The sequence below is a fragment of the Indicator indicator genome, chromosome 16 (assembly GCF_027791375.1).
Source record: "Indicator indicator isolate 239-I01 chromosome 16, UM_Iind_1.1, whole genome shotgun sequence".
Classification (NCBI taxonomy): domain Eukaryota; kingdom Metazoa; phylum Chordata; class Aves; order Piciformes; family Indicatoridae; genus Indicator; species Indicator indicator.
Window position 1 is genome coordinate 8,892,317 of NC_072025.1, and position 23,338 is coordinate 8,915,654.

The window sequence follows — 23,338 nt, forward strand, 5'->3', positions numbered from 1 at the left end:
TTAACTGTTAACAAGCACTCATATACAATGCCAAACTAATGTACCATCTGACTTCTATTTCAAGCAGAAGTGGGTTTTTTTAGCAGTGATTTCCCCACTCAAGAGCTTTCATGAATTCCTCTTCAGTAAAAGATAGCATCTTAGCAGCTTCAATATGCATCTTAAAAACAAAGAAAAAAAGTTGAAAAAGAAATTAGGAGCCAAAGGTAAAGTAGTATGAATGGCCAGTACAGATTTCTGCTTAAGTGGGGCAGTGCCACATCTACCACGTTCTGGTTTTTGTACTGTGGTAGTGATGGATGTTCACCTGTTGAAGCTAAAGCTGTTATTCATAGTTTTCTGCAAAAATCTACAGGCTAGAGATAATCCGATACATTTTATGCTGAACATTGCAACTTCAGCTCTAGTAAAACAAGACCAATTGCTTTTTTTAACTCTTTATATTGTTTTTAGAAGATCTCAGTTTTTAGTGAGGCAATGACAGAAAAGCTGACAGCTCTGGTGACCACTAGAGAACACTTGTAAGACAAAGTAACACTTCCAAGCTGATCAATATACAGCTTAACTTTTAAGCTATTATGACTCAAATAGATCTTTAAGATTCATCACGCTAGTGCTTTTAATTTGTGTGGTTTAACATTAAATGAAGATTTTAACAAAATAATGACACCTTTAGAAATCAACGATTAGCATAAACCAAAGACTAACTCTGCTATACCTTAACAAGAAATGCCTGGTAGCTGTGTTGCCATGTATCACACCCTACATCTGCGGTCCATGATGGTACATATAGACCCTCACAACCCTCCACCAGCTGTACATATGTCTAAGTTTTAAAATGGTAGCACTCTGAATGTCTATTTCCACTGCACAGAACATAGCATTGTTGCTTTACACGGAACACTGAAAGGAACAATTAGAACTCTTTAACTGAGAGTAAGGCTATTTTCTGTTTAAATCATGCAATTGCAGGAAAAGTGTCACCAAGATCATCAGTGTTTGATGAGAAAACAAGTACTACAGGGTCAGTGTATTTGCATAGAACTACCAATCAAAAAGTTCCCTGGGTTCCAGCTGATGTCACAGCAGAGGTCGCAGCTGTGCCACACAGGCTCATAACCACATCCCAATATAATTTCTACCTCTAATCATTCAAAGTGGAAAGAAAAGCATCCCAGCTACACTGTTTCTATTGAAAATGTTAATAAAATAGTTGTGTTTTAAGAAACAATTAATGTCTACACTGAGTCTGTAGTGGTTGGTTTTCTATGTGTAGACACAGTGTAAGTTCAAAACAACAACAAAACGTATTGCAGTTCCTACAGGTGGAGTAACATTCTCTATCTCTGTAAAGCTCAGACATAACTTCTCCTTATCCTGTTTAAAACTAAGATTTTTCTATTAAATTATGTCTCAAGACAAGCAGAGAATGATTTGAAGAGACCAGCTGGAAACACTAGCAGCTACTTGCTGCCAGCTGCTACTCACCCTAGTACTGATATTTAATACCTTTGGGAGATTCCTCACCTGCCCTGCCATTCTTCCTGTGGTAGCAGTTCCTAATCATCAGGTAGGCTGTACCTGCTACATGCATCTGAGTTTGCCGCACAAATACTACACAAATAGTCCAAATCAGATCTTTCTCATTCCTTCAACAAAAAGGTTTGTGTGAAACAGACCTCAAGTTCTCCAGGCAGATATGTATGCCAAGCACACGTGAACTTCAGCTGCCTTTCCCTGTGCCTTTTGCCAGCAGCTATAAAAGGCAGTTAGCACCATTCTCTTTCAGGATCTTCCACTCAGTCTACTCTGGACAACTACCAGTAAGTATCTGGTTTTGCATGAAAAGGTAATTGGCTTCCCCTGCTATCGGCAGTCCTAAATCAGTAATTGTAATTTTTGAAAAATACCTTTAATGAAGTTTTGTGAAGTTTATTTGAGCCTATTGTCCTGGGTTAACACAGCATACTCTCATAAGCCCCTTTCCTCCACACACAGATTGGAGGGAAAGGAACAAAACAAAACTCTGGGTTGAGATGAAGAGTTTTACTGTAAATGATAAAATGCACAATTACCTTATGTGTAGAAAAGCACAGCAAAATGCAGCAGCAGCAGCAGCAGCAGTTCCCCCCACCCAAGCACACAGAAGCTAGCCCAGCAGAAAAGACCATAAACACCCCAAAACTGGGAACCAGAACAGGAAGCCTCTCATGTTACAATCTGAACTTCCAGCCCTATGATACTTTGCTGCAGCCAGCACTTTCCTGTAGAGGATGGCACGACAGCAGCATGGCAATAAATAGCAGCAGCAGCTTCAACTCAACCCATGACAGTTATACTTTTAGTGCATAAACAGAAATGCTGGTCTTTGGCACTCATTTCAGTGAATGCATGTTCCAGAGGACAATGAGCTACCTCACGTGTATTTTGAGTGAATGCTGTGGGGTTTTCATTCTTTTAAGTCCAAGAGCTAGAAAGGGTGGCCAAAGGCTAAACTGGCACCATTTCTGTTAGCTCAATCCTTAGATCTCTGCAGCTTAACTTCCAGAAAAATTCTCTTCCTCTGGAAAGAAGCAGTTCTAGTTCCTCTTGTAGTTATCTACTCCTTTGGCTTGTGGTGGAGAGGTATTCCAAATTTAAGGGTCTATTTCTATATTGCAGTTCCCAGTTCTTAGGGTTAAGTATGTGCGTTTTGTTACATGAAGTGGCCACTCCATACAGAACTATTCCTTCTCTTGGGGGGGACTCAACAGCTCCAAAGTGGTTACAAAATGTTCTGTTTTCTTATCTCAGAGGCTGACCCTTCTGTGGTGCTTCTGCTCAATAAATTGCTTGCTTTAGCTCTATATTTTACAGCTGTGGTTTGAGAGTGCTGAAAGCAGTGTGTTAAATCCATTCCAAAATTAAAAACAGATTTAGCAGAGTGACACACTCTGTGACTTTAAGAACCCATCTAGATTACTGTGAACCCCATAGCTCGGCATGTATCTTCTGCAGCCTCAGAAGAACCTGAGAGTTAAATCCAGTTTTAGCTCTACTTCATCTGAAATATTTCAAACCTTTCTGCAAAAGCTGTATCACTAATTGTTCAGCATGAATTGTCAGCAAGTATTCTACTACCTATCCCCTGTTCAGTTTCAGCTGCTAAAGCAAGGAAAGGCAGTGGCCCCTACCGTCCCTTTAATGCCCTGACGGAGAAGAACAGAGGGAGATGAGACATTAGTGTCAACTCAACTTTCAAAAGGTGGTTAACTGCAAGAGCATCCATGCAGCCACGTGAGTGTTACTAGTGTCTGACACATAAGAGCTGCACCTGGGCAGAATAGTGCCCAGTGAGACTCTGGAGACTTTCCAACTCTGCCTGGATGCATTCCTGTGCATTCCCTAGGTGATCCTGCTTTGGCAGGAGGGTTGGACTCAATGATCTCTATAGATCCCTTCCAACCCCTAACATTCTGTAGTTCTGTGAAGTACAGAACACTTCAGAATATAAATACAAAGAAACAATGTTGATGGAGGACAGGCTTTGAGAACCCAGGAAGAACATAAGTCTTAAGCCTAACGGCTCCCTCCTAAGAGGACAGAGTTACAACTGCTGCTACCCTAAGTAATTTGTTTGGGGGGGGGGGGGGGGGGGAATGCCACATAGGCTAAAATGGATTCTACTGACCCAGCACCAAAGGGAGTGCTATTAATACCTGTGCAGTATTCGTTCCTGAACCAACAGGTACTGTCAGTCCTAAAGCTTGTCAGTAGTAATCTTTCACCAAGACAGGCTGTGTTCCAAGGTAGCAATGGGGTCAATTCAAAAGACCAGCCGTACATACAAAGTAAAATGTTAGCAATGTGCACTAATAGGAGAGGGACCTGTGGGTCCTGATGGACAGGATGACCATGAGCCAGCAATGTGTCCAAGAAGGCCAATCGTATCTTGGGGTGTATTAGAAGGGGAGTGATTAATAGGTGGAGACAGGTTCTCCTCCCCCTCTACTCCACCCTGGTGATGCCACATCTGGAATATTGTGTCCAGTCTGGGCCCTTCAGTTCAAGAAGGACAGGGAACTGCTTGAGAGAGTCCAGTGCAGAGCCACAAAAGTGATCAAGGGAGTGGAACATCTCCTTTATGAGGAAAGGCTGAGGGAGCTGGGGCTCTTTTAGCCTGGAGAGGAGGACACTAAGAAGTGACCTCATTAATGTATATGTGAAGGGCAGTGTCAGGAGGATGGAGCCAGGCACTTCTCAGAGATGCCCTATGATGGGACAAAGGGCAGTGGGTACAAGCTGGACCACAGAACGTTCCATGTGAACATAAGGAAGTACTTTTTCATTGTGAAGGTGACAAAACACTGGATCAGGCTGCCCAAAGAAGTTGTGGATTCTCCCTCTCTGGAGATATCCAAAACAGCCTGGATGCGTTCTTGTGTCATCTGCTGTAGGTGATCCTGCTCTGGCAGGGAGTTTGGGCTAGATCATTCGAGATCCCTTCAAACCCGTAATGTTCTGTGATTCTGTAATAAAAGCGAGGCTGCTGCTCCCTTGCAAAGAAACTTCCCACTCTTGGGGTCTAGTTTCAGTGATTACCTTACCTGAGAACAGACACCTTTAGCTAAAGACTGTTAACTGAAAGAGACTGTTAATTGAAATGTAACAGTCCTTACCTTTTGTCTCTTTAAAATATCAATTAACTTTAACTGCTTTTTAAAACCTGTCATTAGCTCTTCTTTTTGTTTCTGTAGTTTCTTGTTTTCTGTTTTCAATTCTTCAGTTGTTTTGAGTTCTTGGTTAGCAGTGTCCTACCATGGTAAGAAAAGGCAAAATGCATTATTTATGGAAGTGGCGCTTTAAATAATGAAACTTGGCATTATATAACAAAATTATGAAGAACAAGTGACATTTTTTAAAACAAAAGGGATTGACTGAAACATTCTCACCTCAAAACTTAAAGAAAACCACAAAGATAACAGCTATGGTTTACCAGTGTATGTATTAGGTGTGTATGTGTACTGCTCCCCTTTTCTAAACCCATCTAATTTTCACATAAGTAAAATCAGAACAGCTATACTTTCTACATTTCTTCCTCCTGCATAGGGTGCAGTAGTACTGTCCAAGATAACTCACCAAGCCCTGTGGTGACATGCTCTAAGTTAATTTTGGGACAGTCTGTAGAGAAATGATGCTTCTAGAGCTGCTCAACCCTTTTGCCTCATTTTAGCACTATGAAGCAATTATAGTCTGGAACTTCTTTTCCTAAGCCACTGTACCTTGTTACTTTGCTTCAGTTTATTCAGCTCTGCTTTATACCTTTCCACTTCTTCCAGAGCCCTATTTAAGCGAATGTCTGTTGCATTCTGACAGGCTGTGGCCTGCTTTTGTGCACGCTTTAGATTCGCCACTTCCTATTTAAGAAGCAAAGGATAAACCCAGACATTATGAACATTTGTACTTTAATGAATCCCATATAGACAACACATTTACAGCAAAGCTTACCCTTGAGAACTGAAGAGTCCATGGGCTTCTTTGGCTTGCAAGTAGGATCTGTCTCAAAGACAGTTTCACCCTTCAAACACCATTTCTCCTTTGAGATTTTGAAAAAGGATCCTTCTAATTTTGTTTTAAACTCTTCTCACAATAATTGTGAAACTGATCATGTAAAACCACGGGATTGACTGAAAACCTTGTATGTTCAGTCAGAAAAAGATAAATAACTGTTGCTGTGTCCACTCTGGGCCAGATTTTGGCACGGTAGTTAGTATTCCGAGCTCCTCCTTCCCACCTGCTCTTTTACTACATGCAATTGCCAACAAAAATTTAAATGGCCTACTAAAGATGGCTGAGGGTAGTAACTATTTCATCTAGCAGAAAATAGTTGTTCAGGTGCTTATGGAAACGATCAAGAGAGTTCCCTCTCATCTGTGTTGATAGTACTTCCTAGCACTGGAAGTGAGGAAATGAGAAAAGGAGACCAAGCTCAGGAATGGAATAACATGCTCAAAGGTCAGAGAGTATCGATAAAAGACAAAGAGGAAGAAATAAACAATTCTGGCAGAAAGAGCACATCTTGTCATTTGTGAAAAAGGAACAGACTTTTTTTTTTTTTTTAAATACTATCAAATTTTTACTAATGGGTATGCAAAGATTCTTTTAACCAAATCAGGACAGACATGAAGCTTGCTAACCTTTGTTTTTTACCCTTAGACCTCCATACTTCTGAGTAATTGTTATGTTTTCTCAATTCCACACCAGCTCTTGTGGTGGTTGCTTATGATTTCCACATCACTTATCCAAGAAGTAAGTACCTACTAATTGACAGGTGTGTGCAACAAAGTTGTTATAGTAGTTACGACTGGGACAGGTAATTCTGAGAAGCTTTGAATCTTCTCCAAAATGGATGAAGAAAACAGGAGAACAAAATGCATCTCACTAATCCTCCAAAATTATGTTGGAGAATGTGCCTCCTCCAAGAGTTTATAAAAACAGGTGTTGCTTTAACATCTGCATTTTGTTGCTGACCTGTCCGTCTGATTGAACACAAAAAGATGAGTAAAAGCCTGGCTAGTAGGCAGCAAAGCCCTCTCTGGATCACCTGCAAGTGCATCATCAGGGAATGCAAATTCATTTGCTGGGAAGTGCCCCTGTGTTTCCAAAGAAACAGGCTGCACAGCATGCAAACCTTTTTGTCTTTTATCAAGATGACGGAGCTGTGAACAGAGTCAACTAAATCTTTTGTGTTATGCATTTTATTCTTCATTAATATAAAAAGCTTTGGAATATAGCCTTTCAAGCGCTTAATGGCCAAAAAACACCAGTCTGCATGCAGTGCAAATGATGTATCAGCTAATTATATGATTTACTGAAAGAATTCTAATAATTCTTTTATAGATTTTTGACATTGACTGTCATAGATAATACCTTTATCAAGGACTTTTTTGCAAGTCACCCAGTGATATTGAAGCTTTTCATCTCAAAAGTACCTGAAATAAGTATATTTTCTAAGTAGACAAGGTTTCTGATAATTCTTCATCACTTCAGGTAAAAGCTGTAATAATATTCTCATGTAATGTCTTTCTAAGGTGGGGGGGCTTGAAACTACTGTGTTTTAAAACTGCATCCCATGTCAATCTCTGTACTTTCTCCACTGTTCTGGCATAGCTGAGGCACTTGAGTATCAGTAGGGGGTGTGATACCAGAGAGCTCCAAGAGTTAACCCTCCCTGCAGGCTTTCTTCCCTCTCAGTAGCAAGCATACACAGCACTTCTATCTTTAGAAAGCTCAGCAACACCTGCCCACCCCAAAAAACATTTGAGGGAGAACATTTGCTTAACATCAAGCTGGACTGAATTAACAAGTGAGAGAGAACACAGAGGAAGGAAGGTTCTTGTAGGAATTTGGGGAAAAAAGACAGAAGAGGTGCTATTATTTTTTAGATCAACTAGATGGATAAAAAGATGGAATGCTGGGAAGAAGAGGATGGAAGTTTTGGGGAGAATCAGAATTTGGCTGCTGTCTGAGGTGGGTGTTCCAGCAGAGAAGGCCACAGAGACCAAACACCAAAGAATGAAATGTAAGAATAACAAACTAATTACCACATTTCAGATAAATTACAAAAAACAGGTGAGAATCTTTGCCTAAAAACATACAAAAATTATGTGAAATTGCATAAATAGTTGATATCTAAGGAAGCTTGTGAAACATTTATGATTACTCAAGTCTTCTATTAGTTGCAATAGAAATCACAACAAAAGCAACAAAAGCCCCAAAATTAGAGGTTATATTTGTGCTAGCTTAACTATACAGAAACCATTCTCTAGACTGACTGTATGAGTCTTTGGAGTTTAGTGGTAGAGCAGTATAAATTTAAGCTCATGTTTACAGGAAATTGTTTTTAAACACGTCTAGAATTAATCTACAAAGACATTATTCATATAGTGTTGAATACTACTTCATACTTAAATAACAGTTTTTGATTTGCTAAGACCACAGGAGATTCAAGCAGTTACTGAAAAATACATGTTTTTCAACAGACTTTTTATCAGAAAAATATGTAAAGTAACTTCTGAATCGCCAGAGAACCATTCATTAAATATATTTGACTTTTTTGCCTTCCTAGTATTTTAAAGAACTACTGCTACTTGTTATGATCATGTCTGACCAGTAACCTTGAGAAATTCTAGGAAGCACAACCTCTTAGGAATGACTGAAGCAACTGAGAATAGCAAATCCAGAGCAAAGACAAGTGAGGAAAGCGACCATACCTTGGATATGGTACCTGCACCATATCCAGAAGTGAATAAGCCTTTTTCACAACAGACATCTAATTATCAGGTTAAACTTTCCAACTCTGTGTACAAGAACCAGCAAACACTGTCCAAGGAAATTATGAAAACTGCCATCACAGAAAGCTTTGAGTAGAGGTTAAACAAACTCACATCCAGATTATAATCTATGCTCCTGTCTTGGTTTAAGAGAAAGGACTAAATGACTTTGTAAATCTCATAGCCCTATTTACTGTTAGTAAGGAGCAGTACAAGTACTACTACTATTTTTTCCTGACAGAAACAACAATCAGGGTACTTTATTAAAGGAACTTAAAATTTTCAAGTACCTGCACAAAAAACCACAAGAACTTACACATTTCAGTTTTCAAATGCCAGAAGTATGTAACATTAAGATGAAAGCATGCCTATACAAATGCATAGTATCGTTCAATGGAAATACAATGAGACTTGGCTAGGCTGCTTTTCGTGTTCTGTATTGCCCAACTTCTGAAGTGAAACATTCTTTTGGTTATATACTACTTCCATTAAATGATTTTGAAGTGAGCGTCTTTGAGTAATTAAAGAGAAACACATGCTGCTCTTAGATTAAGTTCCAAACAAAGCAAGCTGTGTGTGCAGGCCATCTGCTACAAGTAGGCACATACACACTTTTGCGTATGTAGCCTACAGCAGGAGCCAGGTTAATTCTGATTCATCCAAATTGGAGTGGCTGGTTTATAAACAGCCTTTCCTCTACCTGCAGAAGATACTAACATAAGCTGCAGGTGGCTTTTTTTTTTTTCTTCCCCCTCCAAAAGTTCACCAGGTTCCATAGTTTACCATAACCAGGAATAATAATTACCAGAAATAATTTCTAACAATTATAATTAATATCAGAGAAGTAATTTATCATTATTTTTCAAGATTCCTTTGTGAATGCTGCAGCAGTTCCTGACAAGGTTGTTTTGTCTCTTTCAGGTCTTTTATACAAGAATTTAATTTTAAAATACATAAATATATGACTGTAGAAGCAGAAGAAAGCTGATTAGCAAAATATATCACTTCTTCCTTTAAACAAGTGATTGGAGTATTTAAAACCACAATTTTTAAAACTATTATCAGAGATTGAAACACTAATGTGATCACTGGATACAAACTATGAAATCACAAAGGGTGATTTGATGCAGGTTTTTTCCCTTTTTTGAGAAGAATGAGACTAATACCTGTAATACCTTTTCTAGTGCAGTGACCTCTTGTTTTAACCCTTCACTTTTTTGCTAGCTTCTTGTGACAATATTTTGTACTTTTCAGTCTGAGAATGCTGCATACTGATTGTTCGTCGCAGTCTGGTGTTTTCTTCCTCAGTGCCTTTAAGCCGAGATTTTAAGTTTTTATTTTCATCATCCTGTTTGACAGCAATTAGCATAAAAAAAATTAATTTTTTGCAAGGAAGCAGCAGGATAATGGAATAATAATGTTTTGTAAATGAAAGGAGGTAAAAATACACCTCTTGTAGATACGGATATAACAGCTTTAAAAAAATCATGTTATTTTAAAATGTTTAGATCTTCCACGACAGATTTCACAACAGTTTTTAAAAGGAAACAATTAAGACAAACAAAGAAAAACAAAACACCAATTTACCAGCAGAATACTTCAAAAACCAGTAACACTTTTTCATTTAATTTCCTATAGTCTTTTACTTGGAACTATCTTGTAGCAGTATGTAATGCATTTAATTTCTCAAAGGTCAGAGGTTTGGAGAAGTATCAAAATGTTATAGAGTAACAGGAATAACAGTGGCACATAGATATTCTGTGATATTTTGGTGAGAATAGCTAAATGCACACATTAGAAAAAATTCTGCGAAAATAGACTATAATCAGCAATAAACCAATACGTTACGTTCTATAGAAGAGTCTCTGGTTTTGACTTAAAAGCAAGCTAATGATCTGGGATACATCAAGTGTTCAGATTTAAGATACTCTTAGCATCAAATGAATCCTGTATTAGATTCATGACCTACTGGCAATTACATCCCACATTGAGCATTATAATTTCAAGGCTTTTTTTTTATATAACCTTTTAAGCATTCTAAGCGAATACTAACAGAGATTACTTGAGAGATATATTATACCCTTCATTTATTTAAGAAAAAGAAGTAAAGCCACATACAGAATTGGAGTTCCAGCAGATGAGCTGGCCAAGCCTCTCTCCATCATTTTCCACCAGTCCTGGCTCACCGGAGAGGTCCCAGAAGACTGGAAACTGGCCAGTGTGACGCCCATCCACAAGAAGGGACGGACAGAAGAACCTGGGAACTACAGGCCTGTCAGCCTGACCTCAGTGCCAGGGAAAATCATGGAGCAGATTGTCTTGGGGGCAATCACTGCGCACCTGAAGGATGGCCGAGGAATCAGGCCCAGCCAGCATGGATTTAGGAAGGGCAGGTCCTGCCTCACCAACCTGATCTCCTTTTATGACCAGGTGACCCTCCTGGTGGATGTGGGGAAGGCTGTGGATGTAGTCTACCTGGACTTCAGCAAGGCCTTTGACACTGTCCCCCACAGCAAACTCCTGGCCAAGCTGTCAGCCTGTGGCTTGGACAGCAGCACTCTGTGCTGGGTTAGGAACTGGCTGGAGGGCTGAGTCCAGAGAGTGGTGGTGAATGGTGCCACATCCAGCTGGCAGCCTGTCACTAGTGGTGTCCCCCAGGGATCAGTGCTGGGCCCCATCCTGTTCAATATCTTTATTGATGATCTGGATGAGGGGACTGAGTGCATCATCAGTAAATTTGCAGATGACACCAAGCTGGGAGCAGGTGTTGATCTGTTAGAAGGCAGAAGGGCTCTGCAGAGGGACCTTGACAGGCTGGACAGATGGGCAGAGTCCAACAGGATGGCATTCAACAAGTCCAAGTGCCGGGTGCTGCACTTCGGCCACAACAACCCCATGCAGAGCTACAGGCTGGGGTCAGAGTGGCTGGAGAGCAGCCAGGTGGAAAGGGACCTGGGGGTACTGGTTGACAGGCGCCTGAACATGAGCCAGCAGTGTGCCCAGGTGGCCAAGAGAGCCAATGGCATCCTGGCCTGCATCAGGCATAGTGTGGCCAGCAGGAGCAGGGAGGTCATTGTACCCCTGTACACAGCACTGGTTAGGCCACACCTTGAGTACTGTGTCCAGTTCTGGGCCCCTCAGTTTAGGAAAGATGTTGAATTGCTGGAGCATGTCCAGAGAAGGGCAACGAGGCTGGGGAGAGGCCTTGAGCACAAGCCCTATGAGGAGAGGCTGAGGGAGCTGGGACTGTTTAGCCTGGAGAAGAGAAGGCTCAGGGGAGACCTCATTGCTGTCTACAAGTACCTGAAGGGAGGTTGTAGCCAGGAGGGGTTTGGTCTCTTCTCCCAGGCAACCAGCACCAGAACAAGAGGACACAGTCTCAAGCTGCGCCAGGGGAGGTATAGACTGGAGGTGAGGAGAAAGTTCTTCACAGAGAGAGTGGTTGGCCATTGGAATGGGCTGCCCAGGGAGGTGGTGGAGTCACCATCCCTGGAGGTGTTCAAGAGGGGACTGGATGTGGCACTTGGTGCCATGGTTTAGATAGTCATGAGGTTTAGGGTGACAGGTTGGACTCGATGATCTTTGAGGTCTCTTCCAACCTTCTTGATTCTATGATTCTATGATAAGTGTTTCTCTCCTGTCCTCATAGTCCCCAGGAACATATACTTCCCACCTGGGAAATATATTTGCTTTACTCTCAGTTTCATGGGATCATACACACCTCAGACTCCCACATCTTTATGTTTAGAACAGATTTACTGCTTCCCAATAATAACTGACTGTGAATTGGAAAAATACCCAAAATCAATTTCAAGGCTTTGCCAATTTGAAATTCTTCTGAGCTTCTGAATGTAATAAAGTTATTTTCACACTAAAGAAACGAGTATCCAAAATTATACATTTAGATATTTTGGAGCACTGTAGGAGTGGGATAAGAATAGGTACAAGATTGTCTTCTGGTATCTGCTACAGTAACTGAATTCTGTAGTATTTTTGAGATGGAATGGTAAAGGGCAGTAGTTACTGACAAAATTATATTTGATTTGAAAATTAAAATGTCTTTAAAACCTAATGTAACAACTTCCTATTGATTGTAGGATAAAAGTATTGAAATCCAAAGACACCTGAGGTACAGATAAAAAAAACACTAAAATCTAATTTCCTCCAAAGATTTTCTCTAGGTACCTATAAAAAAAAAATCCTCCTCCTTTATCTCATTTAGCTCTTAGTATTTGAAGAGGTTGAAATTCTGTTGGGATTATTTGTTAAACAGGAACCTAGTCCATACCTACAGATAAGAAAGCTCAGCTCTTACCTTTTTCCTGTATTCACACACTACACTATCCAGCTCTTCCTGCATAACACGTAACTTTGCCTTAAGAAATCTGATTTGAGCTTCTGTGAACATAAAAAGTTACAATTAATGTCAACAAGTACTTATCATTCCATGCAGAAGGCAGGCTCATCTAAGAACTTTCGTCTTGTTTTTTAAACCGACTACATTATTTGTAACTATTAGAAACAGGCAAACAAAACTTCAGATGTTGAACTAAATGTTGAACTAAATGTTGCACATTTCTCACTCTTAGGCAAAGCTTTGTATAGATTTTTCCCTTAATGACTGAATCTGACATCTTTAAAATGTAGAAGATGTACAATTCTCAAAACTTTCTTCACACTAAATGACAAATTAGAGCATTCCTTGAGACTGAAGTCAAGAAAACTGTATTGCAGGGTACATCTACATTGCAATCAATCTGTAGCTGTAATTTGTGCAGTAACACCTGAAGTAATTTGGAACTGCTAACAAGGAATTGAATGTAAACTGCAAAGCCCTCCTAACAGCTAAATACCTCTCCCACACAGTAGTCTATGCTTTCTGAAGTACACTGGTAACACTGTTCAAGTGACAGTTTAAAATTAAATTCATTTAATCAGAAGGTTTTTTTTCCAAACAAGGTATTTTATTACTCTTGGGCAGCTAGAAAATGTGTTACTGCCCTAACAAAACCAGCTGCACATGAACAGTACGTTCTTTTACTCCCTGTTCCCCACCCTTTCCCCACATCATTCACAAGGAACTTCTCCTGAACTCCCAGAGACACATGAAGCACAGAAATATTATGAGGATCAAGTTGAGCAAGACAGGCATAACTATTATTCACAGTAGGTACAAGAGAAAAAGAATAAAGTGGAGAAAGAGGAGGAGGATCTGGAGCTGAACATGGTGACACTGGATGCATACATGTGTTCGTTTGCTGTAACAAGAACTTTCACCCACATTCCTTTATTAACTGTCAACTGCAGCTTAAGTTGTAACTCTGCAGGGGCAAATAATCAGTAGCATTTAGGAAAACACTACCAAAAAAATATGATGCAGACTGGCTTTCTTAGCTTCTGGTATCCCAACACTGACCTCATATTGAAGCCATCGAGTTTAAAACTCTTTCATGCAACTTTTTTTTTTTTCTTCATAAAACATACTGTGATTTGGCATTTAGTAATTAAATTATGCATTATGTGAATGAAAAAGACTGATCTATAAAGAAATTGCTTTGGACAGCATTGAAAGCTTACACCAAATCAGAAAGGTAGCTGAGGATCTGTTTTGCGACATGTATTAACAGAAGATGTACACAGAATTATATATTAGAAATCAAGCTATTTCTGTGTTGGCATGCTTGGTGACATCAAGCTGTTACCTTTGAAGAAGAGGGTTTGGGCATTTTGTACTACTGCAGTGAATCTCTGACTTAATGCTTACTTTAGCGTTGTAAGAAACTACATAAACTCACTTTTACCACACCAGAGCCAGAAAGATGTATGGGCAATCGTGTGTTTAGCTTCACTGGCAAATGCTGTAATCCCCTTTCTAGGGCAAACACACACACCATTCTGATTTGAAAGTATCTGGAGAACTCTCGTTCAAGCACTGTAGACAAAACATTATTTCATTTAAGCCACTTACTAAGATCCATAGCACTGATCTGACAAAAGGCTTTTTCCTCTGAAGGCAGAATCTATGTGAAGGACTGAAGCTCATCCTTCTGAACATACAAGCTTAGTATCACGTATTTCTGCTCCCCAGTGAAAGGAACCAAATGTTATGCATGTATGCAACATATGTAACCATCCAAACATCTTCGTACAAAGGTGGAAATCACAATAAAAATTCACCTTTCCCCATGATTATTCATGTGACCTGATCTTCTTTCTAGGACTGCATAAAGAAGAAAAACCTTGCCTTCATCTTCAAGTTAAAGCCTTTAAAATCTTTCCATGTAATTTCTAAAGACACCCTTCCCCCCATACCTGGAAGAATCCATTTCTAACAGTCAGGAAGAATAAAACCACTTTACCATGGGAGGAAACCTACCTGTTTCAACTTCATTTACAACATGTGGAATATCTTCATCTAGACAATCTGGTAAGCCTCCTTTCCTCAGTTTTTCTTCAACTTTCTGTATTGGTTCTGCTAAACAAAAATCTATGCAATCCTCCAGTACTGCAACATTGTGAGCACTTTGTACTTCCAAGTTTCTTATTTTTGAACTATAAAAAAGTAAATGCTACATTTAAATTTATAATTTTTTTAAAAAATTACAAAAAGAGTAGACAGAGAAGGATGAAAAGGTTGATACATTTATTTATGCAACTATTTATAAATGTAGCGTACACGAATAAAAATAACTGGATGGACAAAAAAACCCAACTAAAATACTTTATTACTAAGAAAAAGAGATGTGTATAATATACCTTGAAGTTGTCTTTTTTCCATTACTTCTGGAGTATGATCTGTTTTGAATTGTGGGCATGGAACCACATTTCTTCTTGTTTGCTAGCTGTAATTTTTTCAGAAAGCAGCAATTTTTTAAAAATTAGTTAGGAATTACTTTTTTCTTTGTTTTTTCCTTTTGGTCTTTGTTTTTCTTTTTCATATATTCAGACTCAAGGATACTTTTAAAAGTACACTTTTCAAACTTTCAAAAGCACAACTTTTAGTTTTCATTTGCAGTTATGTTGCTACTTTTACATCTGTATGCCCATATTATAATACATCCAGTTGTCATTTCCTTGTGGGAGTTTTTACATAATAAATCGATGCATAAGCAAGGCTCTCAGCTATTATCAAGCTATTAACTACTGGACTGTCAACAGAGTCCATTTCTTTGGAAAATGTTTATCATATGTTCAAAACCAAGCAATTTTTATGCATTATTTTAATCTTATACATTCCCTGAAGAAGTAACAGTATTTTTGTTACTTTCACATAAATATTATTCAAAAATTTGGGGGTTTTATGCTGATAAATACTGATAAATTCTGATAAATAACTGAAGACAGTATTTTGGAAGCTTTATCTCACCTTCTAAAAATTTAATGTAATTGAAGACTATTGATTTTTTTCCTAATATCAATCTCCTTTTCCCATTACATTTCCTGTCCTTTATTCAGTTATTTTGAATAACTGTTTATTAGTACATCTAAAAGTAGCACTGCCTTTAGTATTTCCTGGGGAGGAGGGACAATATTTTGCTCTTGGAATTCTTAATTTGATGTTCAAAACACTGAACACTTCTCTCAGTGTTTCTAGAGCACAGAACTTAAAATGTGATGTAAGTCTGCTCAACCAGCAGTGGCACTGATAAACGGCGGTAACACTCCTCCTCTAGCACTGCTCTGAACATTGTTTCCTTTTGACTTTCACCAATGTAAACCCCAACTGTAGCACAGCTTTAAGACCAGAAGTAAGATACCGAAATTATACTGGAAGAGAAATTAACCAGGATGGTTTTGATTTTGATACCTTGGCATGTGAGTGTCTAAGAGACAAAACTTCAGGACAGAGTGGATCTCTGGGGAAAAAAAAAAATCATTGAATATGTGTAACAAAATAAATTCAACTTCCCTGTCAGAATCAGGACAATAGAACTTTTTATGTCTAGAATAAACAATATAGCTAAGGTAGGAATATATACTGAGTTCAATCATAAATTCAGTCTCATTCTTCATCCTTCCATTTTACCTTATTTGCTATCTAAACCACCTGGTGAGTCCACGGTACCCACTACAGCAATTTATTTATGTACTAGATTCTGAATCTCATCTCTTGCAATTCAGGTGATTGCTGCAACTGCTCGTTTATTAGATCAATGATTCCCTGTATCAGCGAGTACTTAGCCAGTGTGCAGGGTGTTATCAGCTTCAACCAGAGAGATTGACAATCCATTACCAAAGATCACCAACAGCTCAGTGCTTAATACGCTTGACATACAAATCCCTGAATTAATAAAAAGAAAATGAAGACGTAAACCAGTGTTCTCTGTACCCTAAGAGGGAATGCAATTGTATGTTCAGATTGCCTGTTGTCAAGTCAATTGACATGGACTATTGAGTGAATATGAGGTAGGAGCAATTTACAAATTAAGCCTCACATAATTTTCTCTGAAATACAGGATAAATACTGTATCCATTTTACGTATGAAAAAAACCACAAAACAAACAACAAAAACTCACACCAGGAATAAAAAGCAGCTTGCTTATCTGGCTGAAAAACATGTTTCCTAGTGACCAAACTTAAGCGACTCTTTCTAACATCTGCTGGAAACAAGCAGAAAGTTTTAGCATGCACTGTGCAGGTTGTTTCTTGTCACATACATAACTATTTTGTTTTCAGAATGAGTTACGTGAATCTGTGTTACTACGCTGAAAGGCCACTGTTTACTACCCTTTATACTGTTTTACTACAATTAAAATTCTGGCTCATAAAAGATTCAGAATAAAATTTTAATTTCAGGCACTTCAAGGTCACCTCAGTATTTTTGCCAATCTGATTTAAGCAAATGTTTAGATGCTGCCTTTACAAATTTCACAGACATCCATTCATCAACAAGAATTATCTGCACAAAGCTCCATATTTCATTAATCCAAAAAAAAAAAAAAACAGGAAGAATCATCTGTGTGTGGCTGGCAACAGACTTCAAGAATAGGATGATTAGGTTTTGTCTATTTACCCTATTTTCCTCATGCTTCCTTCCTATTGGCTAGCTCTAGGAGCATGAAGAAGGTGAGGAACTGCTGCCACAGAAATAGCAGTTAAGTGCTATTCTGGAAAATATGAAAATACAGCACTATAATTAATAACAATAATGTTCATCAATAGACTAATTTGTTCCTGCTGTATTTGTTGTCTCTTTTCAAAACAAAACAAACAAAAAAAAGGCAAAAAAAAGACCAAACCATCCTCATTGTTCACTAAATTCCTCAAACTTGTTTAACCTTAACTGGCATTTTCCCTCTTCCCATACATGACAACCCATTTTAAAAACTTCATCACACAGTCCTATAGTTGTTTGGCAAGTAAAAAACCATACCAATAAGTAGTTAGAGTACCGTGGCAACACTGAAACAGAAGCTAATGTTTCACAATTTCATTTCTGCATGTAAAGACAAGATGTATGTGCATGAGCAAACCCTTTGTGTTTGCTAATCCTATTCAAAGCCTATAGCATGCTTGCCCATGCGCATGCAATTCCCATCGCTGTTGGCCTGCCAATGCTCTCCAGAGTGAGAGTGTAAACAAACGATTTCAGTGTGGTGTCACTGGAGCTGCTTTGTCTCCATGTAGTTCAAGTTTCTCTGCACAAATTATACTATTAAAAAATCCAATACAACTTATTTTGAAATATACTGGCTTGGAGAGTGACTCATAAATATTTGTTTTTTTTTTTTTTCTTTTTGTTTTGGGGGTTGGGATTTTTTATGTGTGTGGTCTTTAGTTTTGCGGGTTTTTTACTTGGCATACTAATTTTTCCCTCTTAACCTTTCTTTCCTTCTTCCCACCCCCACATCTTTCTTGGGTTCAATTTCTTCTCTTATTTTCAGTTGTTTTATAGTGTTCATGCCACTTAAAGGAGTCATTGGAAATTTCAAACAGGTATTTCAAAAACGTCTCAAGTGTTTCCTTTAGATTTATGGTCTATGTGCTTGCACAACTTTGAAAAAAAGAGAAATTTTAATTAAATATTAAATACTTGGAACTAATCTAATTGAATTGCCTCAATGTTCACTCATGGATAATCAGTGTGCCTAATTCCTAGCACGCATTTCTAATTTTTTTTCACTATAGCATGGGATTCCCATTCTTCTCTCATATAAATATTGACCAGAACATAGACAGTGGTTGTTTCAAAGTATTTTAATTTATGTAGGTAATTTGTAGATCTGACATGCTAACTGCCAAGGTGTTTGGTTTTGATTTTTTTTTTTTAAATTCTTCCAGCACTCCTCTGTATCTCAAATGTTTATCATCAAAGTTATTATCTCCCTTTGTGGGGCTGAATCCTCTGCTCACATTACTTCCTAAAACAGCCCTTGAACTCAACTCCAGTTTGAAGTTCTTGAAAATTTTCTGTTACTCCTCAAACTCCATCTAACAGAATACAAAACTAAAGCAATATCCAGAATTTGTTTGCAAAACATGATTACACTGGTAACGTGTGGAGCTTCTTATTTCCCCCCTCTGTAACTGACAGATAAGGCTTTAAAATAGCTCAGGAATACTTTTAAGCATAGTAGCAAACTTTTGCTTCTGTCTCAGACTTGCTGTCACACCAATTTGTGTACTGAAAAACTCCTTTACATCCATAGGAAAACCTTTTCTTTTTCATTTTTGCTTTTACTCTTCCTCAAACTAATTACTTCATCATCTCTAGCAGACCTTCACATGTTACTTCAGTTTTCCTACTGCAGCTAACATTCGAAACACCCTGTAGTCTGACCCTGTATCTTTGTTATCCCAATCAGTGGCATCATAAGTTTAGGAAACTACCAGATCAGAACTGTGATAAACAGTGTATTAGTCTAGCTTAAATTCACTCACTTCCTGTACTATCAATATACCAGCCTTTGAACAGTGAAGTAAATAATAATGCCCCTGACAACTAAGTAAATATGGCCACATATCCACTCCAGAGCTAACGGGTTTGAACACACAAGCCAAAGCCTTCAGTTTTATGTACGCTCACACAGGACAAAGCTATGTCAGCCTCAAAACTGTAATGATACCTAAGTTCCAGAAGGTGGCAGCTGCATGTTTGTCTGTCTGAGAACCGGGTTTGGGTTGGATTGCTGATTTTTTTTTTTTAATCAAGCCGTTCGTGTTCCAGGAACATTTAGGCTGTGTTAACTATACACCAGTACTTATTTCTTAGTTTTGTCAGTTGAACTGGTTAAAACCCATCTACTTCTGAGTGTTTACAATCTGGTACTGCAGAGGAGCCTGTTACCTTACCCTGCTTTTCAACAGATGTCAGCACTACTTAGCATCCTAGGTAGAACATTTCAGTAAAATTGGTTGAAACAACAAGGAACAACAGTTACTTAGTATCAGTTGTTTTAAATAATAGGAAAGAACACATTATACTCCACCAATACAGTATGCTGCAAATATAGATAAACAGGTGTGATGGTTTGAAACTGTTTTTTTAATTTTTTCTTTGCAAAGTTCAAAACAGAGAAAGTGAAAGAGTGTAAATAAGTCACTATTGGGTGTAAGAAATCGAAATACTGATTGTTCTAAATACTTCCATTGGATAGATAGAAATGTTTAAGAACTATTACTCAAAGTGGGACACTCTGCACTCTGCATTCTGCAGTGGGGGCAGTTGCTGGGCTGTCTGGCTGCTGTTTTCTTCTTCTTCTCTTCTGGCTGAAGATAACACACACTGACCTTGGCAGCTAAGTTAACAACTTTCTGCTCTAACTAACTCTGCTTTCTGTCCAAGGGGGGTCTGGGGGGGGAAGCTCCTGGGAGAGGGAGGCCCCTTTGGGAGGGTCCCCTTTTGGGGGAAGCAAAGGGAGATCGGTTGTGCTTTTCTGTTGATTGTATGTATTTGTAAATGTTGCGAATTTTGTATATTTGTACATATTCATTGCATTTCATCGTAGATTGTAGATTCTGCTTTGTAAATACAGCTTTCATCTGCTTCCAGACTGAGCTAACCTGGTTATTGTTGGTGTGTGGGGTGGGAATTTCAGCTCACACTGACACAACAGGAAAGTGGCTAGGGAACAAGCGAAGGTGTGCAAAATCGGTATAGAAGATTCCCCACAAACTACGTGAAGCACTTGTAAAACACATACCTCTCTCTGTTGTCTTCATGTGACTTAATCTGTACTGAAACTGGTCTAGATAATCGTTCCTGTTGGCCTTTCTTTAAAGAAAAAAAAAGTAATAAATTTTGGGGGAATATAATCCATTAAAGATGAAGTATTTTGTACATCACAGATCACAACAATTATATTCTGCTATGAAAAAGAATGGAAACTATGAGGTACTATGGAAAAGGACTTCTCAAACACAGAAAAGGATGGATAAGAATTAAAATGCCATTACTATCCCCAAACAGTTATTTATGCTCCACAACAGAAAACTTTTGTTCAAAAAAACCTCTGCCTAACTTAACATCATTTAAAACGCTGTTACCCTGCCTGCTTTTTCTCTGAAATACAGAAGAAGCAAATGCACAGCAAGTGAAACAATTTTTCAGTTTTCCATATTGCACAGTAAGCCTTAAAAAGAAGTATTTATTCATCCAATATAACCACAATTGGACATTGATATGTTGTATGTACTTTAGAGAACAATTCAGTCTGAATGTTCAGATAGCTTCCACGTTGCTAAGTTACAGTTAAAAAAGCATAATCCAGAACAAAATGCAGTTGTCCTGTTTGGTGTTTTGGGGGTTGATTTGTTTTGGGTTTTTTTTATACCTAAGACTTGGGTTTTGATTGTTAAATGTATATTCAGCAGCCTAAGCCTGCTACAGCTCAAGAGAAAGACATGTTTGCACAGGACATAAAAATGAAGTTTCTATAGTATTGTTTCCTAGAAGTGGCAATTAATTGTTTTACAAGCCTTATTTATTTGAGTGCATTTATAATTAATATATCTAATACGTAGAACACCTTCTCCACACCATACCTCCTCTGTTCTCTTCCAATTTTCAAACAAAAGTTTGAGTCTAGGTGGCACACATCCACACCAATGTCAAAAGATAATACCGACAATAAATTTGAAAATTTCCTAAGAAATCTGCCTTTTTGCTAACTACGTATTTTCAAAATCTGACTTTCAAATTTTTTTTTTTTTAGTATTTAAGACATAAAACTATCTACAGATACTTAAGATTTTTATGTAGTTTTATGTACATATCTGCACAAGCGCTCTACATGTGAACATGTACCAACATGAAAACATTCTACAAAAACAACTTTTGGATGTGTTAGTAGAAGTTTACAATTTTGAAAATTTACGATTTGGGGGTGGGGGAATAATTAAATGTTTAGTTTGCATTTGAAAACAAAATACTTTTGAAACCTGACCCTGTGGGCTTGTGGATCAAGGCTGGATTATGTAACAGTATGACTAACCTACTCACCATTACTTCTTCAGCCTGACGCACCAGTTCTTCTGTTTTTGCTTCTAATTCTTCATTCAATTGCCTGAAAGAGTAAGAATGCTTGTCACTGCGTTTTGAAAGATTTGAAAGAAATAAATGTAAGCACGACACTATCTCTTGCCTCAACAAAGTGAGATTTTAATTCATACAAAGGAATGTCAAGATATAGTTCAGGGTATTAACAAAGTTACATTTCAACAACTTCTTGGGTTCTGTCAAGTAAATTTTAATAAAACATCTATACCCATTAAACAGTAAGACTAAAACTGTAATTCTGAGAGGTAAAGGGTGTCCTTGGTTTTGGCCATGGTACTGCTTAATACACATTTTATGTCTGTTTCCTCAGTTATTTCCTGGTTTTAGCACAGTCCTTACCTTAGGTATACCTAGCAGCAGGGATTGAGAAAAAGAGTCATGTACAATGATATGTCTTGATCACATAACTAAAATGTGGCACTGTATATATGTACAGGTTAAAGCAAGCTTGTGTTCTTGCATTCTTTATAACTTTTCATGCAACATGAACAATTGTCTGAGACCTGGCTCCTCGTACATCCTCACCATTCACAGGGGCTAAGAACTGACAGGTAATAGCAAGTGCTTTAACAGCATTTGTCGCAAGCGTTAGAGCTTTTATGCCTTTTTTAAAATATATATAAATGCCTTAAGCACTTATATATTCTTAATTTTAAAATGTTAGTTGTTTAAACGCAGAAAAACGTCACGTCCAGTGCCGCGGGACCAAAACGAAGCCTAAAGCAGCATGCAGCCTGCCCCAAGGCCCCTGTGTAAAGCAGGAGCAGGACGAGAGGTGTAAACATCGCTTCCGGTGCTCCCCTTGGTATGGTCTGGGGGCGTTAGCTGAAGGGCTCCAATACAGTAAGTTAACCGTAAACTCTGTTGGGACAGCCAGCAACGAGCGGGACGAGACCGTGCTGACAGGGCCTGGCCGCCGCCCCGGCCACTCCTTACTTGTACTCCTCCTTGGCCAGCAAGCCGCCGCTCATCACGCCGGTCCCCGCGGAAGGCAGGAGGCCGCCGGGCAATCTCTGCACCTGCAGCGAACATGAGTTAGTATGCAGGGCGAACACGGCATGGCTTCCTTCCCCCGCACCCCTTCACACCACCTTACCTCGGCTAGTCTCCCGCTTCGCCGTACCTCTTTGCCGCCGCCCGCCGCCATTTTGTTGGCGCGCAGGGTGCTGAGTGGAGGCTGCTGCGTGGCGTCTGCTTCGCCAGGGCAACCGGCTGCCGCCGCGGAGGTGGTGGCTCTGCCTCCGGCCCCTCACGGCTAGTTTTCCTTCCTCCTGTGGCCTGTGGCTCTGGCCGTGCCTCCTCCTGACGCTGCTGGTTACCGAGGGCAGGGAGAGCCAGTTTCGTCCCTTGCTGCCAGGCCGTGGAAAGCTGAAACGCTCTGTCCCCTTTTCCGTGGCACAGTTTGGTGACAGGGTGACGCCATGTCAGGACGCCTGTAACAGCGACTGCAGACCCGGGGCACGGGGAGAAAACCCATGACCAGGGACCAGGGATCGGCCGGCTCCTGACATGGCACTGGGCTCCCAT

At 39.1% G+C, this 23,338-nt stretch overlaps 1 protein-coding gene across 1 annotated transcript; it reads right to left on the minus strand.

Annotated features, from left to right (window-relative positions):
- Positions 1 to 79: 79 nt before the first annotated feature.
- Positions 80 to 23,338, minus strand: TEX9 (testis expressed 9). Its single transcript, XM_054388160.1, is given in 13 exon segments — positions 80 to 160; positions 4,659 to 4,793; positions 5,262 to 5,396; positions 9,488 to 9,525; positions 9,528 to 9,660; positions 12,628 to 12,710; positions 14,689 to 14,864; positions 15,069 to 15,154; positions 16,120 to 16,168; positions 20,457 to 20,527; positions 21,755 to 21,818; positions 22,748 to 22,830; positions 22,925 to 23,338. Coding segments are annotated over 13 exon segments (1,548 nt in total).